This window comes from Thamnophis elegans, chromosome 11 (assembly GCF_009769535.1).
Source record: "Thamnophis elegans isolate rThaEle1 chromosome 11, rThaEle1.pri, whole genome shotgun sequence".
Lineage (NCBI taxonomy): Eukaryota > Metazoa > Chordata > Lepidosauria > Squamata > Colubridae > Thamnophis > Thamnophis elegans.
The window spans coordinates 30,629,624-30,646,510 of NC_045551.1; the positions used below are offsets into that span (position 1 = coordinate 30,629,624).

A 16,887-nucleotide genomic window follows, 5' to 3' on the forward strand; every position below is an offset into this window, starting at 1 on the left:
AAAAAGTCACTGAAATGTCTCGCAGATGAATTTAATAAATAAATAAAATACCTTTTGTAAAGTAATTCCCCAGCTGCTACAGCCAATGGTCGGTGGGTGCTATAAACAAACTGGTACAGGTTTTCACAATCTTCAGATGATAAGGCATCATCACAGTTCCTGTACAGAAATCTAATGTTAAACACAGTTTGCCAAAACATATGTTTGATATTCTGACTGCATCATATGCATGTATTCTCAGAAGCAAGTCACAATATATTCAATATGTTTTATCAATGGGTAAATGCATGCAGAAGTGCAGTGTAAAACTGCAACAATTGATATTTTCTCTGCCTCTGTCTCATATTTTATTCACTTAATTGCAAAATAAGCTAAATGTATGCCATATAATTAAAATTGTACATTAATTTAATGAAAGAATTTAATTCTTCCCCCTGTGATTTATATAACAAGCACTGAAAATCAGTTACTGTCATATATTTGATGCTGGTGTTTTTGTGTTGCAAGACTGTAAACATATTTGACAGGGTTGGTTCTGCTGGAGATGGTCCCAGGATAATAATCAGAAGCATTTGGAGATAAATTACTTCATACAGCAGAGTATGATCATCACCGTTAGCAAAAAAGAAAAGTAAATAAATAACAGGGTACGTTGAGAGAAGTAAACACAATTTTTAAAATTGTCACCACTGGTCAAACTTGCTTTGAAAAATGAAAAGAATTTTTTAAAGTTTTCCTGAGCTATAGATGTAGTGAAAGGTCAACAGGCTGTGTCCTGTTTTAATTCTGTTATATTTTACATGGTTTTATAAAAATGACAAAATTGATATTCTGTAGTAGAACTTAAACATTTTGCAAACAAAGCATCTGACATTCTATTATGTGCCCTTTTTATGATAACTTCTTATCCTTCAAGGATAAGAAAAGGGAGGGAAGGGAGGGAGGGAGGGAGGGAGGAGGGAGGGAGGAAGTTTTAACTTAAGCCTAATTTTTCTATGTGCTGATTACTGGTGGAGAAGTGCTGGAGTCTTTTTCTCTCTGAGGATGGTTGGTTATTTCTTTTGCCTAGTCTATAGATGTTGTTAATGTCTATGTGTCTATTTCCCTTTATGGTGCTCAGTGTTGTTTATTTATTAGGACCATGAAACTTATTGAAGGCATGTTCAATCACAATGACTCAATTGGGCTTCGTGAAATTCAACAGCCTTCCCAAACTAAGACCAAGATTGTACATAATGCTCCTGTGTAGCTGTGCCTACTTTGTGGAAGTCTCCCCCCCCCACAAGGTAAAGAGCTCCTACTTCTTTTGCTTTCTGAAAGGCTGTGAAAACTTGTTTTTACCCCTAAAGTGGAGGTAGTACGAGTTTTAAATTTTTATAATTGTTATTTAATTTCATCTGTTATTTTATTTAATATAGGTGCCATATAAATGTTTTAAATAAATAAATAAACCCCAGGAAAAGTTTTGTGCATAGACATATATGTGCACATTGCTTGAAAAGACTCTCAAGACTGATTCTTTGATTCTTTGGAATAATGAATGATACAATCAAGAAGTAACAGTACTTGATTAAAACATCAATTCAAATAATTCACACAGGTCTAACGGAGGTGGGTCCTTGCTTAACAATCACTTGTTGAGTAACCATTTGAACTTACAAGAGTACTTCATGGATCACAGTGTCTCCATGGCCAGATGACTGTGATCCAGCAAAGACAAAGTTGAAGCATCCTGCGCTCATGCGACCACTATTTGTAACTTTCTTTGCCAGCTTCTTACAAGCAAAGTCAATGGAAAAGATGGCAGGAGGTTGTAATTGCCCTCATTTAATGGTCTGCCATGATGCACTTAATGACAGTAACTGGAAGTACCAGAATTTTCATCACTAAGCAACATAGTCATGTGATGTCATACTTTACATCTGCATTGTTCACGATGGAAAGTCTGATCCCTATTACTATTGTTAAGGGACGACTACCTGTACTTAGTTTCAGGCTGCAGTCCTCTGGTCTACTCCTATCCAGAGGTAGACCTTTTTAATTTGAACAAGATTTACCTGACCTGATAGACACGAGATTTATTTCTAGACAGGACATTAGCTAATCACTTGTTTAAATGAACAACAGAACAAATGCAAAGACAAAAGTGCTCAGCAGCTGCAGTACCAATGCAATATTTGTCAATTCAGAAGTTGAACAAGCATAACATTAATGGATACAACATTGTATGATAACAAAAGCACATTACTCCTCCTAGTACAGGATCAACATGCGTACAATGATAAGTGCAATGTATTTTGTTCTAGTTTCTAACTGCTAGAAATTAATGTCATCTACAGATGACATAATGCTGCTATTTTCACGGGTTCTCTGTCTCCAGTAGAAATTGCCAGTACAATGCTATCCACGTCTCAACCACAAAGCAGAAAAAAGAAAAACTGTAGCAAGAAACCAATATTATTCATTACTGTATTTCTAAAAGTGCTCTACTTTTGTTAATGCTTGACCAAGCAAAATAGGAATCAAACTAAGAAACCACAGGGTATTATTTAGAGAAATTAAAACTCAACTTGATCATATTCAATTGATCTATGGGAAAATCAATAGCAATGTAGTAAATTCAGATAGCCTCATTCTGAGGTTTAAAGCAGCAATATATGCTTCAGGTACCTTTGGTGTAGTAACAAATGCACACAGCTAAATACAGAATATAGCAGAAGCATACAGATGATGTTTCAAAACACTTGTAAAGAATCATTGCAGACTAAAAAAAGGTAAAAGCAACTTGTCTGTTCAACCTATCTGATTGAAATCTAAGAGTAACAAAAGCAAGTTAGAGTAGTAAAAAGTAGTAAAAAAAATAAATTGCAAAAATAGCAATAGCAGTTAGACTTATATACCGCTTCATAGGGCTTTCAGCCCTCTCTAAGCCGTTTACAGAGTCAGCATATCGCCCCCACAGTCTGGGTCCTCATTTCACCCACCCCGGAAGGATGGAAGGCTGAGTCAACTTTGAGCCGGTGAGATTAGAACCACTGAACTGCAGATAACAGTCAGCTGAAGTGGCCTGCAGTACTGCACCCTAACCACTGCGCCACCTCGGCTCAAAATCTTGTGCACATTTTTTTTTAAAAAAAATTGCCTGCAAGGCATAATACTTAATAATGTATTTGCAGAGAACATTGTAATGAACTGTGTTATTCCATTAGGGTTCAGATTTTGAGCAAATCTCAATTATGCAGTAAAACTTTACAATGATCTAAGGCAAACTGCCTGTTTGGCATGCTAATGAGGCCTTAACTAGTTACAAAACTGCATCTTACACTCATTAAACATCACATCATATTTAAGTGAAAAAGTTATTTACTGTGATATAACCATCAAGAGTTTCATGGCTTGAACCGTTACTTCATGGTCCCTGTCCAGAGCCATGGACACAATTCGATCCTAAATGGATATAAGGCAAGAGAGAGATGAATACTTTCTATTCAAATTGCTTTGTGCTACAGAAATGTATCCTTTTGACATAATGCTTTGGAATAGAATTAACTGCTCCTTCAATTTTATTAAGTTATATATAGTTGGGGATTTCAAAAGAATCATACATAGAAAAATAACTCATTGCTAAGTCATATCGGGGAAGGGGAGGGGGGAACGACCTTAAATTGTGTAAGGTTAAAAAAAACAACCCACAACTGTTCTTTTATTTCTTTTAGCTTGAATGCTGATGTTTAGAATTTGCAATGGATGGTTTGTAGCACCCCCTGCAGGCTTGGAATATTCAGCGTCCTGATTCAAAATAGACACAAATCTCAAGCTATTGATTCCAACTATATTAGGTGAAACATATTGCTGTAGAAATGTTTGAAGAGATATTGGTTCTAATAATTGGAACCACTTACAACAAAAACTGGTAACTCTTCTTAATTAGTTTTATAAAAATGCCTTGGAGAAACAGTTTTTTTTCCAGATGAAATTCCAGAACAATTTAAAAAGTGATTTTGAATTAACAATATTTTTTTTTTACTAAATGAATCATATCACAACAAGATTGAATGAGAAAAGTTACCAAATGTGTACTTTCAACAGACAAAAGTTAATGTACAGGAACCTATTAAACTATTAATTGGCTCTGTCAAAGTGTGTGTGTGTGTGTGTGTGCGTGCGTGCGTGCGTGCGCGTGAGAGAGAGAGAGAGAGAGAGAGAGAGAAAGAGTGTAAATGGTTGGTGTTCTGAGGGTGTTCTCTCCACTTTTAAGAGTGCATGCTTAATTTTAATTCTGTTTTTAAGTTTATTCTTATTATGATTTTATATTCTGACAAGTTTTTATTGTAAGCCACTCAGAGTCATAAGATGGGTGGCAAAGAATATGCTTATATATTAGTAAGCATCCAAGCCCTGAAATATGTCTTTCTGCAATGGGGAAAAAAATTATACTGAACACTCACAATGAAGGGATTTGTGTTTCTAACCCTCCTTCCCACAAATCTGAGGGCCTGTGAGTCTAGTTTGGTTCTAAAACAATCATCCCCTGATATCATCAAGTTCATATTGGGAAATGCTGATTTTAACTTACCTTGAACCTGCTAGTAAATAGATCCATTTTACAAACAACCTCTTTTTGACTATATATTCCCTGTAGTGCCTGAAGGCACTTCAGCCGTACTTCAGGATTCTACAAGGAAAAGTAAAACAGAGTGGGAATCATAGGCATGGGTGAAATTATACAGATATCAGTATTACTCAGTAGACAATGGCAGGAAACTCATTTCTCAAGTGCCAACCTTTTGATAGCAAAACCTGGTCACACCAAAGAGAAACTATTTCAACATACTGCTTTGTTTATGATTCTTTGCCTACAATTTGGGAGGCAGCTTGTAACAAATTGAGATATGTGTACTTTTCTGGGTAGTTTTTTTAATGCACGAACATGTATGGCTTGGGAAATTTCTCTTAGCCAAGATTTATGTAAATGTCATTAAATTTGGGACAGCAGGGACACGTGGCTTTGAATTCTCAATTTTGGGGGGCATTTGCAGTATTGGCCTATACTCTTCCTTGTACTTGATTTTTTGGACATGCAATCTGTCTCAAGAGTAAACCATGGAAGTGTAAATAAAATATTGTGAATTTGGAACACTTTGAATTTGAAATGGACTGTTCTAACCTTACAATGCCCTTCTGCTTTTAGCAGCAGTGCTCCAACCTAAAACCAATCATATTATCAGTCTTGTAACAAAACTAGACAATTGTTTCAGCAACAGTTTTGATTTAAATTTATATTATTTTCTATTTGGTTTTTCTAAGGTGGAAAAAGGAAAAATCAGAATAACATAAAATGTGTTGTCTGTAACCCCATTCTTCAGATTTAGTTTTGTTGTTCAATGGAAGATCATCATGTAAGCATGTATAAATGAAAACACTAACAATCTTTGAAAAAGGAGATTGATATTTTTCCAGTTGTTAATAAAAGAACTCACTTTATCATACAGCATCCATCCAAGATATTTCAAGTAACTATCATTTAGGAATGTATCAGGATAAATTATCATCCAGGTGCCCATTTCTTCAATGCAAATAGCCCGGATTTCTGGAATAATATCACTTTAAACAAATGGGGAAAAAAATGTGTGAGCTTCCATGAGTTGGTTCATACATTCTTACATATTCTATAGTTGGTATCATCTGCTATAAATAATCTTTATTAAATACTATAAAACTGTATGAAGTGCTCTGAATATTCTTGATGAAACCAGTCAAATATGCAGACACTATAGTCTTGTTCAGGCACTGTATTTCAATATAATACCTGAAATCTGGAGAAGGCTCTTTTTACCTAATCTCTCAAATGCATAAGGATCAGGAGAATGAATGCAAGCTGAAAACGGGTGCCATGGGATGTCTTGCAACTCTCAATACAATTTATCCTAATGCTTGAATATTGTTAATTTTACATTGCAACTTCAAATGATTACATGCAAATAAGCTTCTCAGTCAATCTATTCTTAATAAATTACACTCCTTGGAAACACATAAACATTCTTACCGATAACGTGGCAAAAAGGTCCCCTTAAAAATCGCATTCATCATATTTTCTACTTCCAGAGATTTCTGTTCATACTGAAATGAGAAAATTTGAGGGAGGTTTTTTCCCACATAGGAAAAGCTTTAATCCAGTGATTTTTTTTCAGGCCACACTTTCACTTCAGAGGATTTCATCACTGGCTACACTCCCAAAATGTAGTTATATCAGGATAGTTTGTGTTCATTGTAATTACATTAAATTAGTCCATGAAATGTTTTTTAATTTAGTTTACATTTACAATAAATGTACATTAATATAAATTTATATTAAATTAATGCTTTACTAGTTTTTCACATCTTCATTTTCTGTCATCTTAAAAGCTACAATTTGGCAGAATCTATGGATTGTGGAAGCTATGTTTAAAGCAGACACTCTCTTCGGGCAATTTTTCTCTTCCTTCCTTCCATCTCTCGTGATCCCCCCTGCTGGGATATATTCAATTTGCTAGTACCAACAGAGCAGTCATATAGTAATCTGAATACAATGGACTACAATTTCCATCAACATCAGTTACTAGCCAAGGATAACAGGAATTTACTCCAACACCCCTCCCAGGGGTTACCAGGCCAGGAAAAAATGCAATAGACTTAGTTAGAAAAGCAGCATATAAAAAAAAATTCAGGAAACTTTGAAGAAGTTCTTATAGCTACCATGTTGTTCAGTATTTCCTCCCTGGACAGTTGTCTATAGCAGAAAGCAAGCTCAACTTCTTTTTCCTCTTAGCAAACTTATACTTGCCACTTCATAGTATGGAAAAGGGGAAAAGTCACAATTCTCCCAGTAGATATTAATTTCAGATACAATAGCTCAGTGCCATATAGATCTTAACACCATTCCTAACCATTCTTCAGCTCTTATAGCATCATATGAGAGCATAATTCTCCAATAAATGGAAGCTTTTGTAACCAGGATGGCTGTCGAAGGCCAATCCCAATCAGATGCTTAAATGCTAATGGCACTGAATGGTAAATCTAGTAACATTGTCTCAGGTTCATGAATTACATTTTATCTCCCCTTGAAACATTGCCCCACCTCTCTCTTTTTTCTCTCAAGCTGGTCCAGTCTAGAATTGATTTTCTTTCCCACGATCCTCTTCTTTTCTACCTCATATAATCTTTCCAGGTTATCTTTACTTACTTCGATTTAGAGATTTAGATTTACAAGTGCTGTAAGAAGCTTCATAGCTGGAAACAAAAAAAATACAATACCAAAATCAAGCCTAGAATCTTAACATTACGAATTTAGAAATCTAGAATAAAAAAAAGGAGAGCTCAGGAATAACTTACTTTAACTGTAAGCACCATAGCTAACTTACCTTAGCTATGACTGTAGTTTTTGCTATCACTGAATTATTATTTTTTCAACAGAAGTTTGACACTACCTTTTTAGCTGTAAAAAAAAACCCTGGAGTCTATCAAATTGTTTAATTTAAGAACTTGTCACTAAGTATCAAACCCATAAAATTCTAGCAAAAAAAACAAAAAACCATTCACAAATTAGCCTCCCAAAACACATTATTATTTTTCTGCCTTAGCCAGTGTTGACTCCTGGAGATTTCCCTAGATTAGTCTCTGCAGTTTTCTTGGCAAGGTTTTTCAGATTTGCCACTGCCTCCTTTCTAGGGCTGAGAGACAATGACTGGCCCAGCTCACCAATTTGGATTTGTGCCTAAGGTAGGACTGGGACAGGGGTCTCCTACTTTTTACTTTATACTGCCTTAGCCAGTATACCAAAGTCCCAAAATTAGGTAAGTAATATTTTCTTAACAAATATCTAAAATTATTTTAAAGTACTAATTAATTATTGTTTAATAATAATTTTAATGCTACAGCAAAGCATATGTCATAAAAATAATTAGAACCAAATGTCAAGACTCCGACTAATGAACCCAAGCGAATCAGGACTCCAAGGCTAGGATTTTCCTCAAAGAACTTCTTTATTGGGTACATCATATTGGCACACTTAAGTATACAACTCTAAACATTTCCTGCGGTTTCTGTATAATTAAAATAGGAAATATCCCTCCCAAATGTCACAGGACACATTGGCCAATTAAGTCAATTGGCGGGTTCTCCCACTCCACCCCGACTTTATCCATCGCCTGTAGAGATGACCTTGGTTCCCATGAGAAAGTTCTGTGTTGTATCTAGCAAAGCATCCCAGCCTCCTTCCCCCCTCCCCACTCTGTAGAATAGGAAAATGGCTTCTGACAGATTCAGTTCGAAGTTGACACCTAGTTTTATCCTGGTAGTATTTATAAGGGTCGTTATTTCAGAAATTATTACAATAAATAATCATTCATTATTACATTATTCTATACTTAATAGTCTGTAACCTCTTTTTCCACTCCTCAATTGATGATAATTGGGTTGATTGCCAAGCTTTTTCCAAAATAAGCCTTGCTGCAATTAACATAACATAACCATCACAATACATTCTCCAGCAATCGATGTTTGATAGGTCCCATAATCGTGCTGGTTATTGTAATTATAAGTCTATTATTAATTTAATATATATTTATTTTGTTTTCCTTTTTTATAGTTTTCAGTAGTTCCAGAACAAATTTTTCATTATATGATCCATCATCTTAGATTGATGTTTTGCATCATTTCTGGCTACACCTTCAACTTTTTTTTCTTATCTACTACTCAACTTTGTCTACAGAGCGTGAAAATAATCAGTCAGCCTAACAACCATAACAGGCTGTTAGCAAATCTAACAGCCTTCTTTAATATGGAAGAACTGGAAAGTACCTCCTAATTAAGTGTTAGTTCTAGTGGGTGAAATCATGACACATGAAGCTGAGGCCCATAGTTTGAGCCACCAGTCTCAACTTCATTTTCTCTGGAATAAAACACACAGACATAAACCCCTCAAAGATGCCAAGGGAAATTACACACTGGTTGGAATAATATCAGACATATGCAATGCAAATCTCCAGAAACTGGGATGTGAAGCATTCCAACTGGATGCATTCTCTAGTCTGAATTTTTTGAAATGCATCCTGAGATTTCAGGATCAAAAATGGCAATGAGTCCTAGCTAAAGCTCATGCCTAAACCTGAGGTTATAAACATTTTTAGGCAGTATGAGATCTTCCATTAGTCAGAAGGCTGTTTGAGAAAAAGAAAAATCCGTTCAGATAAGTAGCCTGAAGGTATGGCTTTCTTACTATAAACTCCAAGACAAAGAATGGTTGAAGGAGTAAGTATAAACATTTCCATGTAACAATGATCTTGACTATGTATATTTCTACTTTATCTATTTGTCTGGACAGCACCAGTTGTTTCATCAGTAACATTATTGATCATGTATCACTAAGTAGTTCCTCCAATCCGCAAACAAATGGAATCTGAGTTCAACAGGATCATTCTTTTATAATAGCAAATAATATGGGAGACTACCTCAGTGTTTGAATCAGTGGGTAACCACTTGCAAACAGAATGTTTTGAATAGGCCAGCAGTTTCCCATACTTCCAGTATTAAAAGGCACAACATTTGCCTCATATTCAATGGTAACTCTGCAAAAAGTCAGCAAATTACAAATTTTAGAAAAATATTTGGTTCAAGACTAGATAATTTTTCATATCTTCCATAACTCAAGAGTGATACCATTTTTCATGTTAGCACTATATTCCTTAATTTTTGAATTGCATAAAGCTCCACAAGGAAAAGCAGATTTACAAAGTGCTACAATGCTCCTGTTAAAGGGTCACTTGATGGATTCTTTTCAAACTGCTATGTACCTGCCACCAGAGGTGGGGTTTTTTTACTCTAAATTTACCAACAATCTCTAGTTTTCACCATCTCAATAGTGCAGGGTATCAAACTTCCAACTACTAAATAGTAACAGTGCATACTGTTGTCCACACCTGCCAATGTACTGGTATGCCTGAATGCTCTGACCATGGAATCTGCCAAACCCGTAAGGAGAGATGATTGTGTCCATCAAATAGCTGTCATACAAAATGCTGCATTGACATTGCTGGACTAGTACTGCAGTGAATTCACAAAAATTTGTTCTGAACTTCTTCCAATAGGATCCTGGTTTGATGAGTGGATAGTCTTCATTGCCCTGCAAGAAATGTAAAAATATACTATGATCTGAGAACATTTGATACAAAGCTGTTCAATTTGATGGAAGAGAATCGAAGGCATGCAGGAATAGTGCAGAGGACAATGCTTTGACATGAAAGTTCACACAGAGCTTTGACATCTGGAATCACATCTGAAAGCAATTGTATACAGTCTGATGGGGCTACAACTTTATAGACACTGAATTTTAGAAGATTCTCCTAGTTGGACTTGCTAACAGCCTTTAATAACATGCAATATCAATGTACATAGCATACAATTCTTTCTTGAAGTGACAGTGATCACCAAAGTCAGCGTAAACCATGACTGTAATGTTAAACCCAGCTTTGTCAATCAGTTCAAGCTTTCCAACCAATACTAAGTAGTAAAGAAGATCTCCTTTTATTCACAACTTAGCCCCTTACTTCGTTTAGCAGAAGATTCACAGTTGTGACTAGATGAGTTATAAGATTAAGCTTAAACTGCAGATGAGAAAGAAGTCATATGGTTGACTTCTGATTGCCAATTTTATATCATGAGATTGATACCTTTATAGCAACTGAATGTATGCCCTATGCCTGGGAACGGTAGTCTATTTGTTAGATTACCACTGTCCAATTAGGGAGAAGGTTGTTGTTATCTGTGTCAGGGGGTGCCCTCAACCCTCACAATTAGCTCTGAGAAGGCTCACTTCAGCTCCAACATTTCATACCTTTCCTACCTCTCCAAACTGTAAGGATATGAGGTGGAATGAATAGTACAGCATGGCAGTGGTGGGTTGCAGGCAGTACGCCCCCATACGGGCGTACCGGAGCCTGCCCGGAGCACCGGATACCGTTCCGGTACGGTGCTCCGGAGGGCCCATCTGCCTGAGTTCCTTACTGGTCTTTTAAGTTTTCAGCACGTACAGCACCTGCGCGATGCTCCACTGAGCAGCTGGAGCGTTGCAGAGGCTCACGGAGGCACTAAGACGCTTGCACATGCACTGAGTGCGTCCATGTGGATGCCGCCGGGCCCATTCCAACCCTACTGGTTGGAACGGGATCCAGAACCCACCACTGCAGCAAGATAAAATTAAAGAAGCCTGCATGAATTTTTCTTGATTTTGTTAGCAACCGATCACATATTGCTAGCATACATAAAAATAATTGCCTTTGGTTTAAGGTAGGAGAAGAATGTGCATTAAGCAACATAATTCTTTTTAGTTAATAGAGAAATAAAGAATATCATTTGTAAGAATTACATTTTAAAATACATGATAAAAACTGACTAACAATTGAACTCCTACTGGTATTTTAGAAAATGCAAACCTTTTTATTATATATTGAACAGGTTCTGGAATCTTGTGAAAGTTTGCAGCAATCTTGGTTACTGTCACTACATGTATTGCATGCAGTCTAAGAACCTTATTTGGTATCCCTACATAAATTCCAGCAAAATAAAGGGTTGAGTATATATTAAATAATTATTTTACCATGTCCACTGGCCACGTAACAGTCAAAATCCAGGGATAAGCCATAAACCTTTATATTGCAATCCTGTTTCCTATAATACATAAAGGCAAAACAAAACTTAAGCAGTGATGTTTAACAACGTCAATGTTCTCATAATAATTAAATACAATTATAAACACCCATAGCTAAATTCAAACAGTTTTTGTGTATTTTGACATTTCCGTATAAGTAAGGATTTCTTTATCACCTCCAAGGTATTGGCAAAATCCTACCTATATCTTCAGTTTTCATGAGTGAAACTGCCATCAATACTTAAGTCAATGAAGAAGCACACAGATGAGCTGTTATATAAAACATTCAGAAACATTGAAAATTGGGGTTTGACTAGGGTGCTTAAACGTCTGTATGCTAATGTGTACCATGCTCTTTTTGAAGCAAACCAAAAGAGATATGGTACATAGTGCTTCCCTGTTCATTTTTCCCACCACAACCCTGTGGCAGAGATTAGCCTAAAACAGACAAAATTATCTAGTGAGCTTCCATGACAGAAGGTTGAATCTGGATTTCCCAGATTTATTTCAACACGTAAACTACAGTGCGCCGGTCACAGTGACATTACAAAGCTGCTACTTTTATTTATTCTGCTATTGAAGTCTTACCTAAATGCAATTAAAAATAAAAGCTATGTAATAAATTAAATTACAGATTAAAAATTATTCACAACAGTTCTGGACTATAGCCTTCTACATGCCTCCCATGTGTCCCTCAAACCAATGAAGCTGTGCTCTCCTGCCTTAGGAAAGGAGGGACCTACTTCATCAAATTTCTCTGTCATTTTATGCATCACTTCACAGTTCTGTAAACTTTGGAACATCTCTGCAGTAACCATTCCTATGGAAACAACAATAGGAAATTTAAATGAGCCTTTAATGTATTGCAGTAGTATTCACATAAACTTTATTTTAAAACAATGATGAGGTCACAGTGTCAGAGATTCAAAAGTCAACAAAAAACTAGCATCCAGCATAATCGATATCCTGCACCATTGTACTATGTTGCCTTTTATTTAATTATTAGATTTAATTACAATTGTATTCTCATCTATGAATAATTCATTGGAATGCACATCCAGGTGAAACACGCACAGGATTGATAACCCTTGGTACAATATTCATAAGCATATCTCAAATATGCTTAGCATCTCAGAATTTCCAATGTTTTCAACATTTGCCTTCAGGATTCAGGATTTTGTTTATGATACAAGGTCACCAATAAACATCGCTGGATAACTTGTTTTATTGCAGACAAGATAGAAGCCATACAGGTGGAAAAGAGCTGCATATGACAGAACCCAGACAGTGCCCTAGACTTGTTTGCTCCGGTGTGTAAATTCTGTAGCTCTTCTTCCACTTTTTTAAGTCAATAAAAATTTGGCAATTCCTTCTGGGAAGCCTTGAAAAAAATGCTTTTCAACATACAAGCGCTAATTGAAAACTTGGATAAAAGAATTGATAAATTAACAACAGGTCTAAATCAACCCAAAGATGGCACTTAGATGCAAGTAATAGCAGTTAAACCAGACTTACAATCAGATAGATTGGAATCTAATTTGTTGCTAGCAGATTTGAAGTTTGGAACCTGGTTTGAGAATTACACCTTGTTGAAAAAGGCTGAAAGAGGCATGAGTTCAAAAGATTTAGAGATGGCAGAATTGATGAGTGATGAACTGGTATTTCTTAAGAAGATTGGTAGAAATTGGGGAATGGACTTATTATATCCAATCAGAAAACAATTGCCAAGAGATGTCCATTTCAACTTGTAAAAAGATTCTTTGAACAACAAATGCTGTAGAGATATTTACAACAGATTTATGTCTTTGGTGAAATGCAATTGTTGGAAAAATCCCAGTTTAAAATGTAAAGAAAAGTTTTATCAATAAGAAGAATAAAGAATATTTAATCCTTGACTAATCAGAGTTAATGATTGTGGTGTTTCATGGTATATTAGAAGCCATTGTGGGCTTTCTGGAGTTAAATATAATAGATTGTTAAGGGGACTTTATAATGTAATAGCAATAGCAGTAGACTTATACCGCTTCATAGGCCTTTCAGGCCTCTCTAAGCGGTTTACAGAGAGTCAGCATATTGCCCCCAACAATCTGGGTCCTCATTTTACCCACCTCGGAAGGATGGAAGGCTGAGTCAACCCTGAGCCTGGTGAGATTTGAACCGCTGAACTGCTGATCTAGCAGTAGCCTGCAGTGCTGCATTTAACCACTGCGCCACCTTGGCTCTGTAATGTAACTTGTGGTTGAGTTTACCTGTTAACTGATTTTGTTAATACACAAGATAGATGCCAAGTCAAACTAGCTGGGTAAACTGAGTTGTAGAAGTTCATAACATTGTGGGCCTGTTTCACAAGGGGAGGAAACTATTATTGCTGAAATATATTTATCAGTATTCAACGAAGGGCAACTTTGTACGTGTATGTGTTGGGTTTATTTATAAACATTTTCCATGTTTTGTTTTGTTTCATTCTTATATTTTTTTCCTTTTTATTTGGAGTTTGTATTTTAACTTTGTGAACAAAAAAAGAAATTTCATTTTTTAAAAATAGAAATATTGAATTTTTCTTCCCAACCTTGAGATTAGGAAACATTTGTTCATGTATGCGTACAATAGTGGTCTTCGAGTCTAACAATGGATGCTTCCCATTTTTGCAAGTTTCTGTCCACCCTTATGTCTACATGGACCAATCATCAACAAATATAATCCTGCATTGTAAACAAGAATTGAATGTCTCTCGCCGAGGTGGCGCAGTGGTTAAATGCAGCACTGCAGGCTACTGCTAGATCAGTAGTTCAGCGGTTCAAATCTCACCGGCTCAGGGTTGACTCAGCCTTCCATCCTTCCGAGGTGGGTAAAATGAGGACCCAGATTGTTGGGGGCAATATGCTGACTCTCTGTAAACCGCTTAGAGAGGGCTGAAAGCCCTATGAAGCGGTATATAAGTCTACTGCTATTGCTATTGCTATTTGTAATGTAGAAAAAGGGATTTTTACCTTGACAGCCTGAACACTGAATGAAGAAGTTAATGAGATCCAGAAGAGCCAGCCACTCTATCTTTTTGTAGGCTTCAATCATCATACCACAGGCTGAACCAAATTTCAAAAAAAAACAACAGATAAAAAACTTAAAAATGACATATCACAACAGTGAAATAAAAGAGAGAAAAGCAACAGGTTTTCATAAACAGTTTGATTTATAGATGTCCAGTTAATCCAAAAAATATGTCGATGTACCTGCATAGATCTCTTCCCCATACTGACCACCTCAAACAATGTAACGGCTTCAACCACTTCTCCATTTTGCAGCTGGCTTGATCGTCTACTATTGGAAGAGTTTCTTCTTCTGTTTTCACATTGTTCTCGGACTTTTCTTTTCCCTTTCTAAAATGATAAAGATGAAATCCACTCCATGACACAGGAAATCATTAACTCTGATTAGAGTTAAAGTCCACAATGGCTTCTAATATACCATGAAACACCACAATCATTAACTCTGATTAGTCCAGGATTAAATATTATTTATTCTCCTTATTCATAAAACTTTTCTTTACATTTTACTGTATCTACAGAATAGATACAGAGGTACCAACTACATTGATCCAGCATTATCAGCTGGAGGAGTGTTCAATTTCACTGGGAGGGGATGTAGATATAATAAATACATTTATAAGTCCCCATTTAAACATTCATTCAGGAATTTTTGTAGTTACAATGCCAGAACTGCTATTGCTAAGTGGTACAGTCAGGTGTTTCATTAACAACCGCTTCACTTACTGAAGAAAAGTTGTATTTCCAATTAGTGTCCTTAAGTGAGGACAACCTATATGGGCATTTACAAAATGTAACCATTTCACATTAATAATAGTATAGGTCAACTCTAGACATACTCTTGAACTTAAATATATTAAATTGACAGCACTCCCCAATATGGTTTTAAGCTATAAACTGCACCCAGTGAGGTTCAAGATCAAATTCCATTTTTCCCCATCTAATTTTATGAAATAGAAATCATAGCACTTACAAAAACTTCAGTGTTGCTATTTCTCAAGCAATTTCCATTTGGTATAGTGGTTTCAGGGGCAACGTCATCTTGGATTCCTTTTTCTCTGAACATAATTTTAAAAACATTAAAAAAACTCATATGAGGTATGAACATTTAAGAGAGTAGAGCATACTATTCTGTAATCTTATTAAAGAGATTGCTAGCTAAATCAATGTATCCACCAAAGAGAAAAAATACATTAGAAGCGATACTCAAAAGCTAATTTCTTAAAACAAATAATGTATCAATATTTGCCTAGCGTAAAACTGTATATATAGCAAATATAGAGCCAGAATAGATATTCCACAGAATATGCAAATAAATGTATTACATTTGTTTTAATGAAAATTAACTACAGAAAGCTGGAATCAGGTTTCCCTCTACTGCTAAATATCTGTGAATGTGATTTTCTCTCTATGAAAAATCTGAAAGAAATCTTTACCAAACAACTGGCACTTTTCCTGTTATGTGAAAATCAAATGCACATAAAATAAACAGGAAAATATTTTCACATTATCTGTTCAAAAGTCATTGCAGTAAAACCATTTTGAAATCTATCAAACAAGCACTTCTTTTACTATACGTATATAAAGTAAAATAAAATAAACTCCAATTATATAAATAGTATTGTTTTCATAATAAAACTACAAACAGTGTTATATTAGTATTTCAATCAAATTTCCCACGAACTTATTTAACATAGACTAACATGCAAGTAACAATCTTTAATTTGGGCTTGATTTCCTTTTGGGGAGAAAAATGAGGCAGCAATTCCAAACACTGTCTGTCTCACTGTCCAATTATCTATTTATTCTGAATATCTTATATACCTTATATACCGTATATCTTATATACATTCAATCAGAATAAATTAAGATAAGGTATGTCATTTGCATCTAGAATGTCTCAAATTCCATTCAGCTGACTTGATAGTAGGAATATTATAACTGATGCTTATTCAAGTTCTAATTTACTGTATTATTAAAGACAAAAGCAATGACATCTGTATGCAGATGGTAAAATCTCAAGAGTACAACCAAATATAATTCTAAATCTGACGCACCTTCAAAATGATTTTTCTCAATCCATCGTTTTGAATGTGCTAGATAAGTTTAAGTTTCATATTTATTTCCCAGTATGCTCAAGTGCCATTATGTAGAAACTTA

General features: G+C 35.5%; 1 protein-coding gene across 1 annotated transcript in view; it reads right to left on the reverse strand.

Moving 5' to 3' along the window:
* The window catches only part of LOC116515010 (cohesin subunit SA-2-like), a 55,207-nt gene that overhangs the window by 36,549 nt on the left and 1,771 nt on the right, over positions 1–16,887 (reverse strand). The window contains 14 exon segments of the mRNA XM_032226884.1: positions 52–159; positions 3,368–3,447; positions 4,577–4,675; positions 5,481–5,604; positions 6,047–6,120; positions 7,118–7,269; positions 9,957–10,021; positions 10,023–10,159; positions 11,633–11,682; positions 11,685–11,703; positions 12,427–12,503; positions 14,674–14,770; positions 14,914–15,060; positions 15,701–15,785. Coding sequence (XP_032082775.1) covers positions 52–159; positions 3,368–3,447; positions 4,577–4,675; positions 5,481–5,604; positions 6,047–6,120; positions 7,118–7,269; positions 9,957–10,021; positions 10,023–10,159; positions 11,633–11,682; positions 11,685–11,703; positions 12,427–12,503; positions 14,674–14,770; positions 14,914–15,060; positions 15,701–15,785 — 1,314 coding nt within the window.